General features: G+C 36.2%; 2 protein-coding genes and 1 pseudogene across 3 annotated transcripts in view; 2 read left to right on the forward strand and 1 right to left on the reverse strand.

Annotated features, from left to right (window-relative positions):
• CIR1 (corepressor interacting with RBPJ, CIR1) overlaps positions 1–752 on the reverse strand; it is a 41,302-nt gene extending 40,550 nt beyond the window's left edge. Inside the window, exon 1 of the mRNA XM_059055524.2 lies at positions 598–752. Coding sequence (XP_058911507.1) covers positions 598–669 — 72 coding nt within the window. The 5' untranslated portion in view covers positions 670–752. The remainder of the gene's footprint in view (positions 1–597) is intronic.
• A 6-nt stretch (positions 753–758) lies between these two features.
• Positions 759–22,432, forward strand: part of SCRN3 (secernin 3) — a 37,778-nt gene continuing 16,104 nt past the window's right edge. The window contains exons 1-5 of one of the 2 annotated variants that reach the window (XM_059055519.2): positions 759–856; positions 2,722–2,889; positions 6,607–6,788; positions 7,363–7,562; positions 10,207–10,419. In XM_059055519.2, coding sequence (XP_058911502.1) covers positions 2,731–2,889; positions 6,607–6,788; positions 7,363–7,562; positions 10,207–10,419 — 754 coding nt within the window. In that variant the 5' untranslated portion in view covers positions 759–856; positions 2,722–2,730. The remainder of the gene's footprint in view (positions 857–2,721; positions 2,890–6,606; positions 6,789–7,362; positions 7,563–10,206; positions 10,420–22,432) is intronic. The other variant, XM_067026321.1, reaches the window with a different exon arrangement.
• On the forward strand, positions 3,486–4,767 carry LOC131751595 (heterogeneous nuclear ribonucleoprotein A1-like; annotated as a pseudogene).

Consider the following 22,432-nt stretch of genomic DNA (forward strand, 5'->3'; position numbering starts at 1 on the left):
GACTGTTCTGGAAAAACAGAATCTACGTCTGGTTTCAATGCTCATACTCCTCCTACCTCACCATTCTGCTTTTCACTACTATAATATTCAACACAGTTTTTCTGTACTGGACGTAGTAGACCTGTAAGTGGTTATTTAAAAAGCCAAAGTTTAATGAGGTCACCAGACAGACGGTACATGATCAAGTGGGATAAAAAGTAAACAAGGTATGACTTTGTTTCCCTTTTAAGATCTATCTTAAATAGACAGGGAGTCTTCTTTGTACAGGACAGCAGAGCTCAGAAGCCGTGATCTCTGGGATTTGAAAAGACAACATCAGAATCTGCTGCGGGAAGTTATGAGGAAGCCGGTTATCGATCTTCATATCTTAAAGATTTACATTCTAGCTGACAAAACCGAAAGAGCACACAGAGCCGCCCGTCTCCTGGCTGATGTACAATACAATAAACGTCGAGGGCCAGCGGAGAAGGGACGAGAACGCCAGGGCTTTAGGCAGGGAGAAGAGGCGACTGTCCCAGGGATCCCAGAGACTCCACCTCTATCACCTCCAGGAACCCCTGGGAACCCAGGCGCCAAGGGCCTGCTCCCCGTACTCACTTTTTTGATGTTGGATTTGGAGGCAGGATGAAAGTCCTTCTTGCACATGAAATTGGCGAAGGATTTTCCCATTTTGAACTGGGGAAGGCAGCCGCTAGATCTGACGGCAGCGTAAACAAACTCTTCTGCCTAACCGGAACTGCACCTCCCGTGGCAAAGGGAACTTCCGGGGTCAAAGGGGACAGCTTCCGGCAATTAGCCCCTCTGCCGCTCCCTCTTCGCCCCTTCCTCCTTTCACTTTGGGCCCCTCGGAGGCCAGGTGAGGGGCGTGTACGGGGGTGGGGCGAGCATAGTAGTTGTTGGAAGCGGGAAGTCGGGAACTGCGGCGCGGCGGGGCCGAGGGGCTCCTGGGAGGGGCTGCTGGGAGGGGCTCCTGGGAGGGGTGCGGGTCGCGGCGCGGGCTGCAGCTTGAGTGCAGCCAGTTTGGGTGCAGCCAGTTTGGGTGAGGAGTGCGGGCTGAGTGGCGGCTTTTCTGCAAGGAGGTGCTTGAAGTCCGAGCCCTTTACTCTATGAACTACATTTCGAGTTACATAAACTTTTCTAAACCAACTTTTTCCATCTGTGTTACAAAAGTAGTAATTCTTGCCCTAACTGTGGCACATTTGTGAGGATCAAACGATGTGATGTTTCTGAAACCGCTTGGTGAACTAAAGCATATAAAGTAGAATGTCAACTCCAAAGGAGTGAGGACTCTATTTTGTTACCAGTACGGTGCCTGGTGCAGAAAGATATTCATGAACATTTGTTAAATGACGAATACATTTTAGGAGTTAGTAAAGGCTCTCAAGGCTTCCCCTCCTAAATGGGCTAGGTGTCTTCCTAACTAGGTGGCATGTTTCCTTAGCTTTCCTTATTACCGCAGTTAGCTCAGATCACCTAGTGAAGCTTGATGGCTCTTGAAACTTCACGGTTTTGAGTGGACGTGGCTGCTACTGCTGTAGGGGATCCACCAACCAAATCCTCTCGCAGGAGGGGGTGAGCGTGATGTCAAGAATAAGCCTTTTGTAAGAAATTGACTCTTCTGATGAATAATAATAACAACTTTAAGTGTCTGATATGTTCTAAGAACTGAAAAACGCTTTACACACTGTCTTATTACATTCTCATAACAGCCCCCAAGATATTTACCGATGAGGCAGGAGACTTAGAGATTAAATAGCCTGCCAAAGTTAAGTAGTGGTGGAATTAGCTTTGCAACACAAATAGAAGGCGATCTAGGATATTAAGGTTGAAATTCACACGGAAAAGAATAGAAGCAATGGTGACCGCTCCGTTACCATCATTGAGGAAAAAACAAAAACCCTTACGTGTTTCAGGCTGAAGTTGTTTCTTTCTTACTTGAGTCATTTTGTTTTCTTTTGAATGAAGCATTTATTACATTTAAATCTGAAACTCTAAAACAATGTGCCATTCTGGAAGCAAACAAATTCTACTAAATTGAGTATTTAAGATTTTCCAAATTACAAATGAAGACATGATCTTGATATTAAATTATACAATCAGGATTCACAAGTTGAATGTGAACATCTTCCTGGAAATAACAACAATTTGGAATTTTATTGACATGTTTTTGTATTTGTCCGATTCAGTGAGTTTGTTTCAAAATTTCAGTCTTATTAGTATTGTAACCAGTTCAAAAGAGACCCCCTTCTTCCCATCTTTGAGGAAACACTGGGTATATAATACTGTGACTTTTCCATAAGTGCCAGTGATGAGAATACAAAGATTAATAAGACATACTCTCAGCTCTCAAGGATCTCAGTGTCCACTAAGAAGACATATATACACAAATATGGTCTTTATAACAGTAGAGCTAAGTACAGATGTTCCCAAATATGGAAATAGTGAAAGGAGATTCAAGGAAGACTTCAGGAGAGAAAGAGCTTAGAGAGTAAATTTGACCTATAGTAGAAGAAGGTACTTGTCATTCCTATTTTCTTACTAAATCTTGTAGTACTAGATTCATTCCCAAGCCATTTTCTTACTGATACGAAATTTGAAACTTTAATGAATATCCTGTGTTAGATATGGCAGTAATATCCCCGGTCATCAAGTAAAACTCTGTTTTGTATATACTAAAAATGCTTTTCTCTTTTTATTTTGAATCTTCCATATGATTTTTAGTTTAAAAAAATGGAACCTTGTTCCTGTGACACTTTTGTGGCACTACCTCCAGCAACGGTTAATAACAGGATTATTTTTGGAAAAAATTCAGATAGACCCTGTGATGAAGTACAGGAGGTAGTTTATTTTCCTGCTGCAGTTCATGACAACCTGAAGGAACATCTTAAGGTAGGTGAAATGCATGTTTTGTTAGCAATATTTTTCTTTAAAAATATCATAAACAGGTTTTTAAAAATCATTAGCCATTTGGCAGAGGCTATAGAAGTTAAAAATTTTAGAATTTAAATTTGAAAAATAATTTGAATCAGAACTAGACTTCTGGTCTTTAATTTCAGTGATTTGGAGGAAGCTGAAATAACAATAATAAGAATTGTTAATTCTTTGATCAAATATTTGAATGCTTACCATATGCAAGAATGTCGAGTAGGGCAAAGGGATTTAAAGCCTGCTGTCAAGACGAGTTCTGTCTTCCAGGAGCTTAGAGTATAGTAGAGGAATAGGATGTGTATGTAACTAACCGCATTGTAAAAAAGGATGGTTTTAATGCTAAATTTAAGTAAGGGCAGCAAGTTGTGACATCAGTGGAGAAGTAAGTAATTCAGACTAGGAATTAAGGAAGGCTTCACTAGGAGTTGGGGTTTCAGCTGGAGTTTGATGGGCAAAAAGGATTCTGGAGATACGTTCGGTAGTTACTCCTTTCTGCTCATGGACGCCGCCGAGTAAGCATCGTTGACATCTTCCCCCCTCCCCGCTCCACTGCCGTCATGTCTAAGTCAGAGTCACCCAAAGAGCCCGAACAGCTGCGGAAGCTCTTCATCGGAAGTTTGAGCTTTGAAACAACCGATGAGAGTATGAGGAGCCATTTTGAGCAGTGGGGAACGCTGACAGATTGTGTGGTAATGAGGGATCCAAACACCAAACACTCCAGAGGCTTCGGGTTTGTCACATATGCTACTGTGGCGGAGGTGGATGCGGCCATGAATGCAAGGCCACGCGAGGTGGATGGAAGAGTTGTGGAACCAGAGAGGGCCGTCTCGAGAGAAGATTCTCAAAGACCTGGTGCTCACTTAACTGTGAAAAAGATTTTTGTTGGTGGCATTAAAGGAGACACTGAAGAACATCATCTAAGAGATTATTTTGAACAATATGGGAAAATTGAAGTGATTGAAATCATGACTGATCAAGGCAGTGGCAAAAAGAGAGGCTTTGCTTTGGTAACCTTTGATGACCATGACTCTGTAGACAAGATTGTCATTCAGAAATACCACACTGTGGGCTTCCCTGGTGGCGCAGTGGTTGAGAGTCCGCCTGCTGATGCAGGGGACACGGGTTCGTGCCCCGGTCTGGGAGGATCCCACATGCCGCGGAGCGGCTGGGCCCGTGAGCCATGGCTGCTGAGCCTGCGCATCCAGAGCCTGTGCTCCGCAACGGGAGAGGCCACAACAGTGACAGGCCCGCGTACCACAAAAAAAAAAAAAAAAAAAAAAGAAAGAAAGAAATACCACACTGTGAATGGCCACAAGTGTGAAGTAAGGAAAGCCCTATCTAAGCAAGAGATGGCTAGTGCCTCATCCAGCCAAAGAGGTCTAAGTGGTTCTGGAAACTTTGGTGGTGGTCGTGGAGGTGGTTTTGGTGGGAATGACAACTTTGGTCGTGGAGGAAACTTCAGTGGTTGAGGTGGCTTTGGTGGCAGCCGTGGTGGTGGTGGCTATGGTGGCAGTGGGGATGGCTATATTGGATTTGGTAATGATGGAAGCAGTTTTGGAGGTGGTGGAAGCTACAATGATTTTGGCAGTTACAACAATCAATCTGCAAATTTTGGACCCATGAAAGGAGGAAACTTTGGAGGCAGAAGTTCTGGCCCCTATGGTGGTGGAGGCCAATACTTTGCCAAACCCCGAAACCAAGGTGGCTATGGTGGTTCCAGCAGCAGCAGTAGCTATGGCAGTGGCAGAAGGTTTTGATTACTGCCAGGAAACAAAGCTTAGCAGGAGAGGAGAGCCAGAGATGTGACAGGGAAGCTACAGGTTACAACAGATTTGTGAACTCAGCCAAGCACAGTGGTGCCAGGGCCTAGCTGCTACAAAGAAGGCACGTTTTAGACAATACTCATGTGTATGGGCAAAAAAACCTCGAGGACTGTATTTGTGACTAATTGTATAACAGGTTATTTTAGTTTCTGTTCTGTGGAAAGTGTAAAGCATTCCAACAAAGGGTTTTAATGTAGATTTTCTTTTTTTTTGCACCTATGCTGTTGATTGCTAAATGTAATAATCTGATCATGACACTGAATAAATGTGTCTTTTTTTAAAAAAAGAATAAAGGATTCTGATTGGTGTAGAATAGGAAAAGTCATTCCAGACTCTGGAAGTAACAGTTTTATCATCAAAAAAGGTTGTTTGATCAAGTGGTAACACTGTCAACACTATGCACTTTATGCAGTCATTTGATAGTATACAGGTCAATTAAAGGATCCTTTAAATTTTTTATTTAAAAAATCCATTTAGCATGGAACTTAAAGTAAAAATTTCATACTATGCTTTTATTCCTAAGTTATATATTTTTTAGATTCCGTTTTACTGATATTCTAATACCAAAATATATTAAATATTAGACATTTTATGTATACAGTTGTTCCTCCACATCCGTGGGGGATTGGTTCCAGGAGCCCCTAGGATATCAAAATCCTTTGATGCTTAAGTCCCTTATATAAAATAGCATATAAATGCATATAACCTATGCACATCCTCCCGTAAACTTTAAATTATCTGTAGATTATTTATAGTACAATGTGAATGGTATGTAAATAGTTGTAAATACAATGTAAATGCTGTCTAAATAGTTGCCAGCAAGTGTCAAATTCAAGTTTTGCTTTTTGGAACTTTCTGGAATTTTTTTTTTTTTCCTGAATAGTTTCAATCTGTGTTTGGTTGAATCTGTGGATGTGGAGGGCTGACTTTACTAGGCCAATGTTTTTCTTTTGCTGAGATTATTTATTCATTTTGGGTCCATTTCTTTTTTAAATTATTTTTTATTTATTTGGTTGCACCAGATCTTAGTTGCGGTAGGCAGGCTCCTTGGTTGCAGCTCATCAGCTCCTTAGTTGAGGCACGTGGGTGCCTTCGTTGTGGCATGTGAACTCTTAGTTGCGGCATGCATGTGGGATCTAGTTCCCTGACCAGGGATTGAACCCAGGCCCCCTGCACTGGGAGCATGGAGTCTTATACACTGCGCCACCAGGGAAGTCCCTTGGATCCATTTGTATTTTATCTCTTCATATTTAAGTCTCACCTGTCCTCTAAGCCAGTGGTTCTCATTCTTTTCACTGCTGTGGACATACTCAGTGATTCCCACATGTGACAGGGACATCTATGTATTTAAGGGCTGCCATATGGAACTTACGTCACCAATCAAGAAACACTGGACATTGAGTTTGAGATCTGTTTCCTTACACTTCAACTCAGATACATCTTTCTCTACAAAATGTTTCAAGATTCCACAACTAGAAACTATCCCTTTCCTGAGCTTCCATTAGCACCCCATCTTCACTTTTCTTCATAGTCTTTATACTTTATATTTCATTGTATCTTAGGTAATGTAGAAGTCTTAGTTTCTTGACAGCAAGATCTGCATCTGATTCATCTTTGAAACCAATATATCTCTTAGCAGAGTGCTTTATCGTAGGAGATGCTTAGCAAATATCTGAATGAATAAATGCTCTAGGGACAATTCTGAATATGTTTTAAGCGTAATGCCTCTATTATTGAAATTTTCAATTTAGTTATCATCTCATAATTGTCATGTCTTCTGATGGATTTTAAGATTCTAGGCTTTGATAACTTTTCTTTTTTGGTTTTATTGTTATTGCTCTTACTTTCTCTACAGTGTACTTACATAGAAATTGATCAAGTTCCTGAAACATATGCTATTGTCCTTAGTCGCCCAGCTTGGTTATGGGGGGCAGAAATGGGAGCCAATGAGCATGGAGTTTGCATTGGGAATGAAGCTGTATGGGGAAGAGAAGAAGTTCGTGATGAAGAGGCACTACTAGGCATGGACCTTGTCAGGTTGTTTTTTTGTTATATTTTTGCACTGTAGAACTTGTCTAAATTTAAAATTTGTTGTAACTGTTAACATGTTTTATCTTCCCCTTTTTTTCATTTTTTGGACTTTGATACTTTATAGTTTGTGTTAAAAATACTTCAGAATACAGGCATGCAATTTCAAGACTCTCAAATATCATTAATTAGGAGAAGGGAAGGAGTTGAAAATTACGATTCATTGGAAGTACCTAACTTACTTTTATCAGACTGTAATTCTCACAGTCACCTTATGGGGTATTATTATTATCCTAATTTTACAGATGAGATACCTAAGGTTTAGAGATAAAGTGATTTGCCAATAAACTACCAAGTTGGAATTTGAACGATGATCTTTTTTACTCCAAATCTTTGTTTTCATGATTCCAAACTGACTTCACTACTTCACAAGGAATAATTTAGAAGTTGGATTTCAGTGTATCTGTTAACTTGAAAGGATTTTTACTTGGAATATAAACACAAAATCTCATGTGCATGAAGTTATTTAAGAAACATAATGGAAATTTATTTTAATCTGAGAACTTTAATATTTTTATTTTAGACTTGGTCTTGAAAGAGCTGATACAGCTGAAAAAGCCCTCAGTGTCATTGTTGATTTATTAGAAAAATATGGCCAGGGTGGAAATTGTTCAGAGGGCAGTATCGTATTTAGCTATCACAACAGTTTCCTGATAGCTGATAGGAATGAAGCCTGGGTTCTGGAGACTGCAGGGAAGTACTGGGCAGCAGAAAAAGTACAAGGTATGGACAACTTTTCATGATTTAATTTGTTTTACAATTAATAAAAAACCTCTTAGTTGCAGCATTGCATTTAATTGTTTTTCAAGATTTATACTCCAGTGCAATGAAGGTGAAAACTGAAGGGGAAATGAAAAAATTTGAAAGAATATACATTGAAAGAGCACTATAAAAGGCTTTCTTGAAAAAGAGGAAAAGGTGGTTTTATCTTTTTAATATATATGATATTAATTTCATATAACCTGTGTACAGTTTCTGTGCAGTAGCTCTTGGCTGTTTTATAGTACTTTTTCACTTTTTTATGAAGTGAAACCATTTCTTTACCATTTTTTCCTGTTTTAACTTTGGGCTGAACTCCAAAATTTTATCATGTGTGGATATGGAGGTGAGGACAGGGTAGTGTTATTGGGGATTGGTGACTGGGTTTAGTCATTAAAAAGAATATATTGATACAATAGTAAAGTATAAAAATTTGATGTCATTGAGTAAATAACACAGTTGATTGTTTTAGAATGCTTTGCTTTTTTTTTCTTGATTTCTTTATAACCATATATTCCTCTTATTTTTCAAGTGAGGAGATCCAGAGATATGAAGTGATTTACTCAAGGCAGTGAATGAGAAACTTAGAATTTAAATCTTTCCGTCCTGACTCTCAGTTCAGTATTCTTTCACTAGAGTACAACCTTGTGCTTAAGCATGATCATGTACTTCTTGTGTAATTACCTCCTGGATCTCATAGTTTTACAGGGGGGATAAGATACACATGTGAAAATATTAAATAGCAAGTGAGTGACACACACACATATATGCTATGAACATTTAGAGAAAGGAAAAGTCATCAGGAGCTGGAGAAATTGGGGAAGTCTTCATGAAGGTAGCCTTGAGCTTTGGAGGATTTGGATGTTATTTTTCAAAACAGGTCATAGACAGTTGTCTTGATGGACATTTTATTTTATATTTTGCATGTATGTTTATTAACACACAAAACTGAATTTAGACTCTTTTTATTATTGTGATAATTGGCCTGATTATACCATTAATTACTTTTTATTTTGTCAAATGTGCTACATCCAAGAGAAAAACGAGTTCTGTTGAAAAAGATAGCCCCACCGAGCGATCCAAAACAAACACCTTCACTGAGTCTGATTATCCAATTGTAGATTAACTTTGCCAACTTGTTTCTCTTCCTATTACTAAATTAGCCCAAGAACTAAGTAGTTTAACTATAGGGAATTATCTACTCGATGGAAAATTCCTCTTCTCTGTGATTCTGTCATGACTTAAGTCTATTTTGTAGTGAGACTATCCCAAGTATGATTTCATTAGAGTAATTAAATTGATTTCTACTTGGCAGACTATCATTCTAAATCTGTTTTAAAATGTTATTAATTTTCATTTATCATGATCTATTTCATTTATTCTGATCTGTTTAGAACAGACTTTTATTGTTTCTTCTGTTTTGTATTTTAGTTGAAAATTTTTTTATAGCTTAGTGCCATGATATTTTTAGAAGCCTTATATTTCTGTTCTAAACTTACTTATGACTATTTTTTAAACACTAATTCATATAAAAGACTAATATCTAGGATATATAAAGAACTGTCAAAACTCAACAGTAAAAAGACAAATGACACGAAGAGGCATTTCACCTAAAAGGATATACAGATGTCACAAAAGCACATGAAATGATGTTCAATGTCATTAGCCATTAGGGAAATGCAAACTAAAACCACAATGAGATATCACTCTACATCTATAAGAATGGCTAAAAATTTTTAAATGACACTCCCAAATGCTAGTGAGAATGTGGAGGATGGTACATGGCTAATAAGAATGTACAGTCACTCTGGAAAACAGTTTGGCAGTTAAAAAAACCCCTTAATATGCAACTATTATACAATGCAAAAATTGCAATCTTATGCTTTTATCTCAGAGAAGTAAAACTTAAATGCACACAAATACCTGTACATGGATTTTTAGAACAGCTTTTCCCATGATACCAAAAACTGGAAACAACCTACCTGTCCTTTAACTTGTGAATGTTTAAACAAACCATAGAATGTCTATAACATGGAATACTAGAGTCAGCAATAAAAAGGAATGAATTGTTGATACATACAATAACCTGGAATAATCTTTAGGGAATTAAACTGAGTAAAAAAAGCCTAAAGATTATATATATTGTGTGATTCCATTTATATGATTTTCTTGAAATGACAGTTATAGAAATGGATAACAGATGGTTGCCTGGGGTTAATGAAGGGGTGGGCGTCGGAGATAAGTGGGTGTGGCTATAAAAGGGCAACAGGAGTGATCCTTGTGATATTCTGTACCTTGACTGTATAAATACCAGTATTTTGGTTGTGATATTATGCAAGATGTTACCATTTGGGGAGACAGTGTAAAGGTGCATAGCTCTCTCTTTAACTCTTAAAACTGCATGTGAGTCCATAATTACCTCAAAATAAAAAGTTTAATTTTAAAAAGTAATTTATTTATCTATTTGAGTATGTAATAAATAGATGCACATGGTACAACATTTAGAAGCCTATATTTACATTGAAATAATGATTAAGGATCATAATGTACAGAGATAGATATATTAAATATGACTTTTCTTCTCCCTTCCTCTCTTCTTTGAAAATAGAGGGAGTTCGTAATATTTCCAATCAGCTTTCTATAACAACCAAGATTGATCGGGAACACCCAGACATGAGAAGCTATGCTAAGCAGAAGGGTTGGTGGGATGGTAAAAAGGAGTTTGATTTTGCTGCAACATACTCTTATCTTGACACAGCCAAGATGATGATTTCTCCAGGCAGATACTGTGAAGGCTACAAGCTTCTGAATAAACATAAAGGTAATTTAAAATAATATTAGAATGAAAATGGTATTTCGTGTGAATATAATGTGGGTATAATAAAGTCTGTTTTTTGAAAAATTATTCTAAGTAAGATATCGTTTTATTAAAACTGAAAACAGGGAATTCCCTGGTAGTCCAGTGGTTGGGACTCCATGCTTCCACTGCAGGGGGCACGGGTTCGATTCTTGGTCGGGGAACTAGGATCCCGCAGGCCGTGTGGCACAGCCAAGGGAAAAAAAAGAAAAATCAACTGAAAACATTGTGATACTGTAAGCTGTTTTTTGAGATGAGTGAAGTGCTATATAATTGTGAGACGGTAATAATTCTTTCTGAAAGACAAGTTCAGATTTGCAATCCTAAAACCCTTTTTTCAGTTCTTAGTAATATTCTTTTTTTTTTTTTTTTTTTTTTTTTTTGGTGGTACGCGGGCCTCTCTCTGCTGTGGCCTCCCCCGTTGCGGAGCACAGGCTCCGGACGCGCAGGCCCAGCGGCCATGGCTCACGGGCCCAGTCGCTCCGCAGCACGTGGGATCCTCCCGGACCGGGGCACGAACCCGTGTCCCCTGCATCGGCAGGCGGATTCTCAACCACTGCGCCACCAGGGAAGCCCCTTAGTAATATTCTTTAAGCCAAATTTGTATTACTTTTCTTCTCAGAGTTCATTGGAACATGGAGATGGTTTTCTTTGACTATTGCTGCTGCTTCTTTCATTTATCTTTTGATAGTACCCTTATTGGTTATTTTCTAATTTCAAAAGTTATATCTATAACTTGTCAAGAAGACAAACTGAGCAGATATAAGAATACTCCCTTTCCACTCTTAAACTCTAGAAATATTGAATAAAATATTTAAACATTAAAGACATATATAGATAAGTTTAAACACAAGAAGAGGAAATCACTAGGTACCAAAAATGAAGAGAGAACCCATAGTGTCAGCAAGATTTGAGGTGTCTCTTCTTCATACAGTCCTTCTTCTCTCTGTGTCAAAGGGGAGATTGTGGACCACATATCATCCTTAGAGGCTAGTTTTAACATCCATGAGAATGTAGGTGCCTAGTTGAAAGACCTATCTGGGGAGCAGGAACTGTACTAGTTACTAAGATTAGTACTGTGCTCCATGCCCACAGTCCCAGCCTGGAATTGAGCTGTCTGCTGTCCCAGGCTATTGGTCAGTACATTCTCTTGTGAGTGACTAAACTCTGAGCTACATGTATTTTGTAGACTCAGCTGAGGCTACTTGTGCTGTGTTGAGAAACAAACTGGTTTGGAACCTGCAAACCACAGGTATGCAGAATTCCAGCATACCTGTGTCTCTATGAATATATGACAAATATTCAGATTTTACTCAAATTTCCCATCCAGATGAGAAATCTGCTATAATGAATCTTCATGTAACTGCCATTAAAAACATGAACATTGAGATGAAATGATGTAGTTTCTACATTTATTATGGATAGTTTCTATTATTATGTCCTCAAGTTCATTGATCTTTTCTTCTGCATTATCTAATATGCTGTTAATCTCACCTAGTAATATTTTCATTTCAGTTATTATATTTTTCATCTCTACATGTTCTATTTGGTTCTTTTTGTATATCTCTCATTTTTCTATTCATTACCTTCATGTTTTTCTTTAAATCCTTGAGCATATGTAGCAGACAGCTGTTTTATAATAGTTGTTTTAACATCCTTGTCTTCTAACTCCATTATCTCTAATTTCTGCATCTGTTTCTGTTGATTTGATTTTCTTTTGGTTTTGGGTCACATTTTCCTGCTTATTCGTATGTTTAATAATTTTTGATTAGACGATGGACATTGCAGATTTTAATCACTGAGTTCTGGATTTTGTTTTATTCCTTTAATGAGTGTTGGACTTTGTTTTATCAGTTAATTTCATTATTTACGGAACAGTTTCATCTCTTTTAGGCCTATTTGCTTTTCTAGGGTAGCTCTAGAGTAGCTATTATACCAGGGCTAGTTTAGTCCCACTAAAGGCATGTGATCCTCCTGGGATCTCTGCTGAATGCCTTACGTATTAAAGGAGATCTTCTTACTCCAGCTAGTGGGAACTCAGAAGATTCCCAGCCCTGTGTTAGCTTTGTGGATTTTTTAAAAACGCATAGTTTCCAATAATTACTCTTTCCTTATAATTTGTTCTTTGTTTGGTCTTGTGGAGTTTTACCCTATGTGTGTGTGCAAATTGGTATTCAGCCAGAGGCTCAATGGACCCTCTGTACAGGTTGCTAGAAATTTTTTGAGAGGTAGCTCATTCCTCTTTGGTGCTCTGCTTTGCAAATTCTACCACCCTGACCTCCCTGAACTTCCACCTCTGTTTCCTCAACTTAGAGTGATCTTTGGGCTATATCTGGGTCCCCCTCCCTGCACTGTTGTCTGAAAATTGCCTCCAACAACACTGAGCTCCTGGAGTCAACACAATGGTAGGGCTTACCTTATTTGTTTCCTTTCTCTCAGGGATCATAATTCTACATTACCTGTTGTCTAATATCCAAAAACAGTTTTATATATTTTGTCCAGTTTTCTGTTTGTCTACAGTAGGAGGGTAATTCTAGACCCTACTGTTCCTTCATGGTTGGAAGCAGAAGTTCTATTTACATTATACTGAGTGTTTTTTGCAGTATAGAAGAGAAATGCAATTCATATCCAGTAAGATATGTTATTATTTTGAACTGCACACAAGAACAGTTATTGGACATTCACTGAGAGTTAAATAAATAGATGATTAGTGTTGACACACATCCCATTATGCAGAAGTTATTGGTTGATTGTTACATAGGTTTTACAAGTATTTAGTAATATTTGGGGAAATTGGTTGCGTTTTTAAATATGGGCTAGGAATACATTATTATTTTTTCCATTTAAAATAATGGGTTGTAGGCTCTTGCTATTCAGTGTTTATAACAGTTTAGATTCAGGTAAGGAGGCTGTATGTATTTTATTAACCACCCATATGGAAGCCTTCATTATCCATGGTCTGCCAGGACTCTCTCAGAAATTCCCTTTGAAGATGATTTCACAGGAAAAAAATTATAAACACATGAGCAAATACAGTACTAAAAGAGAAACAATAGACCCAACAAATACAGGAAATTCACACCCAAGAACAAATTAGCTGATTTAAAGTTAGCTAATGATTAAAACTTTCAAAGGTATTTGATAATATTAAGAAATTATTATTTAAAAATTCAGATGTGGTCATTGTATTTTAGCTATATTTATGAAAAATTCCTTTTGTATAGATATGTACTGAAATATTATGGATGAGATGATGTGACTGGGATTTTCTTCAAAATAATTTGATGCGAGGGGCTTGATAACTGTTGAAGCAGTAATGAATATTTGATGATTCATTGTATAATTTTTCTGAACTTTTATATATTTGAAATTTTCTATAATAAAAAGTTAAAAAATAAAATTAAAATGTTCAAAGATATAAAGGAAGGAATGAAATCCATAAAGCAAGAGTAGGAGATTATGAAAAATAAACAGATAAATTTGAAAATTCTAAAATGTGCAGAAATTCTAAAAATGAAAATTACAGTCACTGAAATAAAACCGAAATTGAACGTTGTAACAGATGTTCAAAGTTAAGCATGTGGAAAATGCAGGTAAACAAAGAGGAACAAAAATTGCTCATAATAAGTACTCAGCACTCACTTAACATTTAAATATTTTTAATTGCAAAAGTAAAATGTATCATTGCTAGCAGATATTCTTTGTAGCAATATTTGCCTGTATACATATACAGCTTATTTTTTAAAATAAAAATAGGTCAATACTGAATATATTCTACTTTAATCCACTTTTTAGTTGATGGTATATTTGGAATATCATTCCACATCTTTAGTTATCATTCATTTGAAATGTTTTAAAATTTCCCTCGTGATTTCTTTTCTGACTTGTGGATTATTTAGAAGTGTGTTATGAATTTCCAGATATTTGGGGGTTTCCTAGATATCTTATTGTTATTGATTTCTAATTTAATTCCACTGAACTCAGAGGACATACTCTATATGACTTCAGTCCTTTAAACTTTACTGAGGGCTTCCCTGGTGGTGCAGTGGTTGAGAATCTGCCTGCCAACGCAGTGGACACAGGTTCGAGCCCTGGTCTGGGAGGATCCCCCATGCCGTGGAGCAGCTGGGCCCATGAGCCACAATTACTGAGCCTGTGTGTCTGGAGCCTGTGCTCTGCAACAAGAGAGGCCACGATAGTGAGAGGCCTGTGCACCGCGATAATGAGTGGCCCCTGCGTGCCACAACTAGAGAAAGCCCTTGCACAGAAACGAAGACCCAACACAGCCATAAATAAATAAATTAATTAATTTTAAAAAAATTTACTGAGACTTATTTTATGGCCTGGCATATGATCTATTTTGTTGTACAAAATATGCACCTTGCACTTGTTAGGTATAGAGTTTTATAAATATCAACTAGGTCAATTAGGTCAAGATGGTTACTGTGATCATCTACAGCTTTAATGATTTTTTTTTCTTGTTGTATATATTACTAAGAGAGGAGTGTGAAAATCTCCAATTATATTTATGGAATTGTCTGTTTCTCCCTTTAATTCTGTCAGTTTTTGCTTAATATATATTAAAGCTCTGTTATTAGGTGCATACACATTTATAATTATTTTGTCTTTCTGGTGAATTGGCCCCTTTCTTCATGAAATATTATTTCTCACTGTTAATACTGTTTGTCTTGAAGTCAACTTTAGCCCAGCTTTCTGTTTATATGACATATACTCACCTATCCATTTACTTTCAAACTATCTTTATATTTAAAGCACATTTCTTGTAAAAAAAAATAGGGTTTAATCTTTTTTTTAAACCATTCTGATAAGTTTTGCCTTTTAATTAGAACCTATAGTTCATTAACATTTAATGTAGTCTGGTTCTGGTTCCAGATAAGATGCTGTAAGTAAACGCTATTCTATCTCTTTTTCTGAATATAACCAAGAGCCTGGAAATATTGTATGGAACAGTTATTTGAGGACCTTTAAATGTAAAAAGGAACAGGCAATAGGAGAAAGAAACCAGAACCCAAAGTATTAATTCATCCAGCAGTGAGTTTCATGTTTTTTTTCCTTCCATATAACCTGGCCTGGTTTCAAACAGTATGATTTCTGGAACTATGCACTGGATGTGGACAGAAAGTGGACCCCAAATCTCATAGCATAATATTATAATCTAAATGATACAATCCAAAATTACCCAATATATGAAAACCAGGAAAATCTCAACAACTTGGAAGGGAAAAGACAATAGATACCAACAACAAGATGATCTAGATGTTGGGATTATCAAATGAAGACTTTATTCAGTTATTTTTTTGATTGAAGTATAGTTGATTTACAATGTTGTGTTAATTTCTGCTGTACAGCAAAGTGATTCAGTTAAACGTATATATATATCTATATATATATATATATTCTTTTTAATATTCTTTTCCATTGTGGGTTATCATAGGATTTTTTTTAAGCTTTTTTTTTTTTTTTGCGGTACATGGGCCTCTCACTGTTGTGGCCTCTCCCGTTGCAGACCACAGGCTCCGGACGCGCAGGCTCAGTGGCCATGGCTCACGGGCCTAGCTGCTCTGTGGCATGTGGGATCTTCCCAGACCGGGGCACGAACCCATGTCCCCTGCATCAGCAGGTGGACTCCCAACCATTGCGCCACCAGGGAAGCCCTATCATAGGATATTGAATATAGTTCTCTGTGCTATATAGTAGGACCTAGTTGTTTATCCATTCTATGTATAGTAGCTTACATATGCTAACCCCAACCTCCTATTTCATCTCTCCCCCAGCCTTCTCCCCCTTGACAACCACAAGTCTGTTCTATGTCCATGAGTCTGTTTCTGTTTCGTAGATAGGTTCATTTGTGTCATTCAAATGAAGACTTTAAAGCAGCTATTTTATGTGAACACGCCCAATATGAATGGGAAAGTAGGGCATCTCAGCAGAGAAATAGAAGCTATGAAAAAGAACTGAAGGGAAATTTTATAATTGTAAAACACAGTAACCAAAGTAAAAAATTCCTCCGATGGGCTCAATAACAGAATGGATATGACAGAGGAAAGTGTCAGTGAATCTGAAGATAGAGCAGTAGAAATTATCTAATATGAACACAGAGAGAAAAGAGATTGAAACAAAGAAACAGAACAGAGCCTTAGGGACTGTGGGATAATATCTAAACATCTAGAGTCATTAGAGTCTCAGAAGGAGAGAAGAGTGTGATGCAGAAAAGTTTTTAAATAAATAATGGTTGAAAACTTCTCAAAATGGCAAAAGACTTAAATTTACAGATTCAGGAAAGTTAGCAAACCTCAAACAAGATAAAGGAAAAGAAATCCATGCCTAAATGCACAAACTGCTGAAAACCAAAGACAAAAAGCCTTAAAAGCAGCTAAAGAAAAATAACACATTATATATAGGTAAAAAATGATTTCTGTGTGTTTTTCATGATAAATCATAGATGCCTAAAGGCAGTGAAACAACATTTTTAAAGCTCTGAAATAAAAGAATTCTGTATCTAGACAAAATATTCTTCAGGAATGAAGGTGAAATAAAAACATCCTGACATGTGGGAAAACTAAGAGACTTTGTTGCCAGTATTCCTGCTATAAAAGAAATGCTAAAGGAATTTTTATAGATAGAAGGGAAGTGATAGCACAGCAAAACATGGAACTTCAGGGATGAAGGAAGAGCCACAGAAATGGTAAATATTGGGGTAAATATAATACCATGTTTCTCCTCTTAAGACCTTAAAAATATGTCTAACAGTTACAAGCCAAAATTACATTTCCTATAATACACATGATAATCACAGTATAAGAGGGGAGTACATATGGTGTTAAGGTTTCTACATTGTACTTAAAGCTGTAAAATATTGATTCTAGTAAACAGATAATTTAATCACGTATGTTGTAACCTTAGAGCAACTATTTAAAAAGCTATGTAATAAGATACAGTAAAAAAAAAAAAAACCAACACATGAATTAAAATGGAATACTAAGAAAATATTCAAAAAGAAGGCAGGAAAGGGGAAATGGAAGAATAAAAATAGAAGCATCGAACATAAAACAATATAATGTAGATCTAAAGTTCAACATATCTATAATTACATTAATTGTTAAATGGTCTAAACATACCAATTAAAAGATGAAGTGTGTCAGACTGAAGTAAAAAAAAAATACACGACTCAGCTATATGCTGTGTATGAGTGACTCACTTTAAGTAGGTGAAGAGTAAAAGAATGGGAGAAGTTATAGCATGTAAACACTGATCAAAAGACAGCTGGGTTGGCTATATAAATATTAGGTGAAGTAGACTTTTGAGCAAGGTACATTACCAAGGAGAGACATATCACATAATCAAAAAAAGGTCATTTCAGGGTTATTATTTTCTCCATGGCAAATGAACCTGACAACAAATCTTCAAAATATATGAAGTAAGAACTAACAGAACTGAAAGGAGAAGTAGACAGTTCCACAATTATAGGTGGAGACTGCAATACTTCTCTCTCAGTAATGGGAAGAACCAGTGGACAGAAAATCAGCAAGTATATGAAAGAATTGAACAGTATATCAACCACTGGATCTAACTGATGTTTATAGAATTCTCCACCCAACAACAGTGGAATGCACATTCTTTTCAAGTGCACATGGAACATACACTAAGTTGACCATATCCTGGATCATAAAACAAATCTTAAAAAGAGACATAACAAAGTACAGTCTTTGACAATAATAAAATTATATTTGAAATCAGTTACATAAGGATATCTGGAAAATCCCCAGTACTTGGAAATCACACAACACACTTTATTTTTTTTTCTTTATTTTTAAAAAATTTATTATTTATTTTTGGATGCATTGGGTCTTTGTTGCTGTGCACAGGCTTTCTCTAGTTGCGGAGAGCGGGGGCTACTCTTGGTTGCGGTGCGCGGGCTTCTCATTGCGGTGGCTTCTCTTGTTATGGAGCATGGGCTCTAGGTGCGCAGGCTTCAGTAGTTGTGGCTTGCAGGCTCTAGAGCACAGGCTCAGTAGTTGTGGCGCACAGGCTTAATTGCCCCGCGGTACGTGGGATCTTCCCAGACCAGGGCTCGAACCTGCGTCCCCTGCACTGGCAGGCAGATTCTTAACCACTGCACCACCAGGGAAGTCCACACAACACACTTTAAATGTATGGGTCAAAAAAGAAGTCTCAAGGGAAATTAGAAAATATTTTGAGTGGAATGAAATGAAAATCAATATACCAAAATTTATAGCATGCAGCAAAAGTAGTGTTTACAGGAAAATTTAAAGCATTAAGGCTTATATCAGAGAATAAGAAAGGTCTCAAATCAACAATGTAAACTTTCACCTTAATAAACAAAAAAAAAAAAAAAAAAAGAAAAATCCCAAACAAAGCAAAGAAAGAAATAATAAAGTGCAGAAATCAGTAAAATTGAAAACAACAAAACAGTGGAGAAAATGGATCAAACTAAAAGCTGGTTCTTTGAAAAGATTAATAAATTGAAACACTCAGCTCCACAAAGAAAAAAAAAGGAAGAAAACACAAGTTACATGTCAGGAAAACAGATATTATAGACCCCATAGACATTAGGAGGATAATAGGGAAACACTATAAACAGCTCTAAGTGTGTTCAGTAACTTAGAGGAAATGAACCAATTCCTTGAAAGCCACCAATCACCAAAACTCACCTAGGAAGAAATATCAATAACTTTTGATTTAGCAGTTGACTTGGTTGTGTTCTGTATGCAAAGTCTGTCTCCTGGTCAGCAGCTCAAATTACAGTTTCATTCTTTTATCTTTAGCTGAGCTGCTATCATTCTCCCCCACATATGCTGATTCATGAAACAGATGGTGATTTGGGCAGTTTTTTTTTTTTTTTAACAAAGAATTTGGGGGTTCCTCTCTATAACTCTCTCCTTTCTGCGATTCTCCCTTCACCTTCTAGTACCGCTAGTCGGCCTCTGGTTCTTCAGGCCAGAAAGACCAGGGTTTTCTATAACTACCTGTGCCACATTGCACAGCATTGACCATGGCCTTCCCTCAGGCTAAAGCCATAACAAAAATGGGAAATTTACTCTGTGCTTCATCCCATCTTCCAAGTGTCACCTCTCCTCCAGAATTTTCCTGCTTTTGCTCACAGTAAAGAGCCTTAGTGTATTTTGTCCCAAGTTTATAGTTATCTGAGGGAGGGTTAGTATGATAGAAGCTTAGTCAGCCTAAATGAAAGCAGAACTCCTTCCCATGTCATTTAATATTCTATGACATTCTTTTACTTATAAAAATAAATATATTCACATGATTCAAAATTCAGAGGTATACAAGAGTATACAGTGAAGACTCTCCCTTCTAACATGTCCCTGTTCAGTCCTTTTTCCTACAGGCATTTCCTTGTATATGCCTTCAGAGATGATGTATGCTTAATGAAACAAATATGTATAGGTATTCTTCTCCTTTTTACAGAAATGGTAGCATGCCATACACACTCTTTTGCATATAAGTTTTCTCTAGTTACCAATATATAATGTAGATCATTCTATTTTAATATATATAGAACTTTCTCATTTTTAACAGATGCATAGTATTCTATTATTTTGGTATATTATTTATTTCCATGTGGTTGTATTTTATCATTATATATAGTAAAGATTGTATGAATCATACTTTAGTTAACAAATTCTCTGTTATTTAGGTTGTTTTTAGTTTTCTACCACTGAAAATTATACAATATGCTTATAGCTTCTTTATTTTCACATCCATGATTATTAATGTCCTACAAGTAGAATGTGGGGTCAAAGCATGTGCATGTTTTAAGGCTTTTGAAACTCATTGCTAAAATGACCACCAGAAAAGTTGCATCAATTTAAATTTCCACCAGCAATATTTGAGTGCCTATTTTCTAATATGTTTACCAATATAGGATATTGTTTTTGTTCCATCTTGTTAAATTTTTAGGCAAAATTGGCATGTTATTGCTTTAAAATATATTTCTCCTATTAGTGAGGTTAACCATATTCTTATGTTTATTGAAAATTTATAATTTTTAAATAACTTTCCTGTTCTTAATATATCTTTTCCCCATTTTTATATTTGGTTACTACTAACTCTTAAAAAAATTACTAGTAATGTACCTTTGTCTATTCGCCTCCAAATAATTCCAGAAAAATAACTTTTATTTAGAAGATTATTGGGTGGCAGATAAATGCTAAAAGGGTCTTTCCACTAATAAAAATCTGTGACTGATTTATCTTCCTTCACTTGAAGGATAAAATGGTTCTATAAATCAATCAGAAAGCAACTACTCAGAGATAGATAAGTCAGTGATTGATACTTGGTTCTCAGGTATTCATTCAACAAATTAATTATATATATAGCAGAAAAAAGTTTGTGACAGAATGTTTTTAGAATGCCTTAACATCATTGTTTTCAAAGTATTTAATATCTTATATTTTAATTTCTAGAAAAATGTCATCATTTGAAAAGTTTCCTATACAGTTTCTTAATATTAGTTTGCCATTTTATAAGTAGGTTATTTAAACTATCTTTTTTCATATAGATACATATGTAGAAAATGATAAAATATGTTATTCTAAGGATTTTGATTTTAGGCTTACTGTTATTGTAAAAGTAGAGACAGATTACTGGTTGGAGCAACACCTACTGTTTTAATAAATAGGAGTGTAAGTGTATCAAAGGCTAGACACTGTGCTAAGTGATTACATTATTTTCTTTAAGCAACCATGTGAAGTAGGTATTATCTTCATTTTACAAATGAGGAAGTTGTGTTTATGCTCTTCATTTATCTCCTGTATGAAATTGAAAAAAAAATAGACTGATTTGTCCTTATATTTCTCTCAGCACCTAGTTCAGGGTCTTGCACTAGTGTGTGCGTGGTTAATAAGTTTCTTTTTTTGGTTAAATTAACAAAGGATTATTAGTTGAATTGAATTAAATTGTAATTTGCAGATAGTTTAACAAAGATCATTGTTGTATCCTTTTTTTCTGGCAATAAACCTAAAGGCTTAGGACATAAAATTAGCAGGTATTCTTAAAAAATGAAGAATAACAACACATAATTAAGGCGGAGAGGAAAATGTCAAGAATCATAAGGTTTAGGGTAATCGGACAAAAGGAAGAAAAAATAGGTAGAAATAATTATAAATTAATTAGCCACTGTATCATAATAATTAACTCTGTTATATTTAACTACAAAATAACTGAATTATAGATTTGAAATGCATAAAATATTACAGTAATAGATGCATCTGACATGAAACTTATTTTTCCCGTAAGTATGAAGTTTAGTTCATCCAACTTTCTGTGCTTTGCCAAAAGAATAAATGTCTTTCTAGTACTTCTATAGAAAATTGTCTACTAGTACATTATGGCTAATTCTTCCTATGAGTTTTCTAGATGGAAGAGCCTACCTCTCTTCTTTACAACTATTCCTACCTGATAGCTATTAACTGTGCTGCATGTATATCCAAATTGTATCTATATTCACTCGTGTATTTTAAATAACTAGTTTAAATTGCAGTGAAATTGTACCCTGTGTTTTGCATTCATCGTAGTGAACCCTGCCACTGCAGTCTCAGTACTTATTCAATGCTTGCAAGTAGATTACTTACAGCTGTCCTACTCAAGTGATCATGTAAATCCTTCTTTCATTTTGAGACTTGTAGGTTTTGACTACAGAAAACATTTTCATAATACCTGTGTTACTGCAGTGTTATGGTTCTGACACTGTTTTCATTAAAACTTGCCATTTACATGAATTTATATTTGAATCATTCTAAAATCTCACTAGGTGCAGAAGCTAGGTGTGTGATAGGTGTGGATGGCTTTTGCTTTATTGTTTAGTTTTAATATTAAAGGTTGTTTTCAGGTGTATCCTTTTTTTATTTCTTCCTGCATTTTTCCAAAACTAACAGAAAGATATTGCTCCTGTAACAAGTTATCTATACATTATTTTTCT

This window comes from Kogia breviceps, chromosome 2, assembly GCF_026419965.1.
Source record: "Kogia breviceps isolate mKogBre1 chromosome 2, mKogBre1 haplotype 1, whole genome shotgun sequence".
NCBI lineage: Eukaryota > Metazoa > Chordata > Mammalia > Artiodactyla > Physeteridae > Kogia > Kogia breviceps.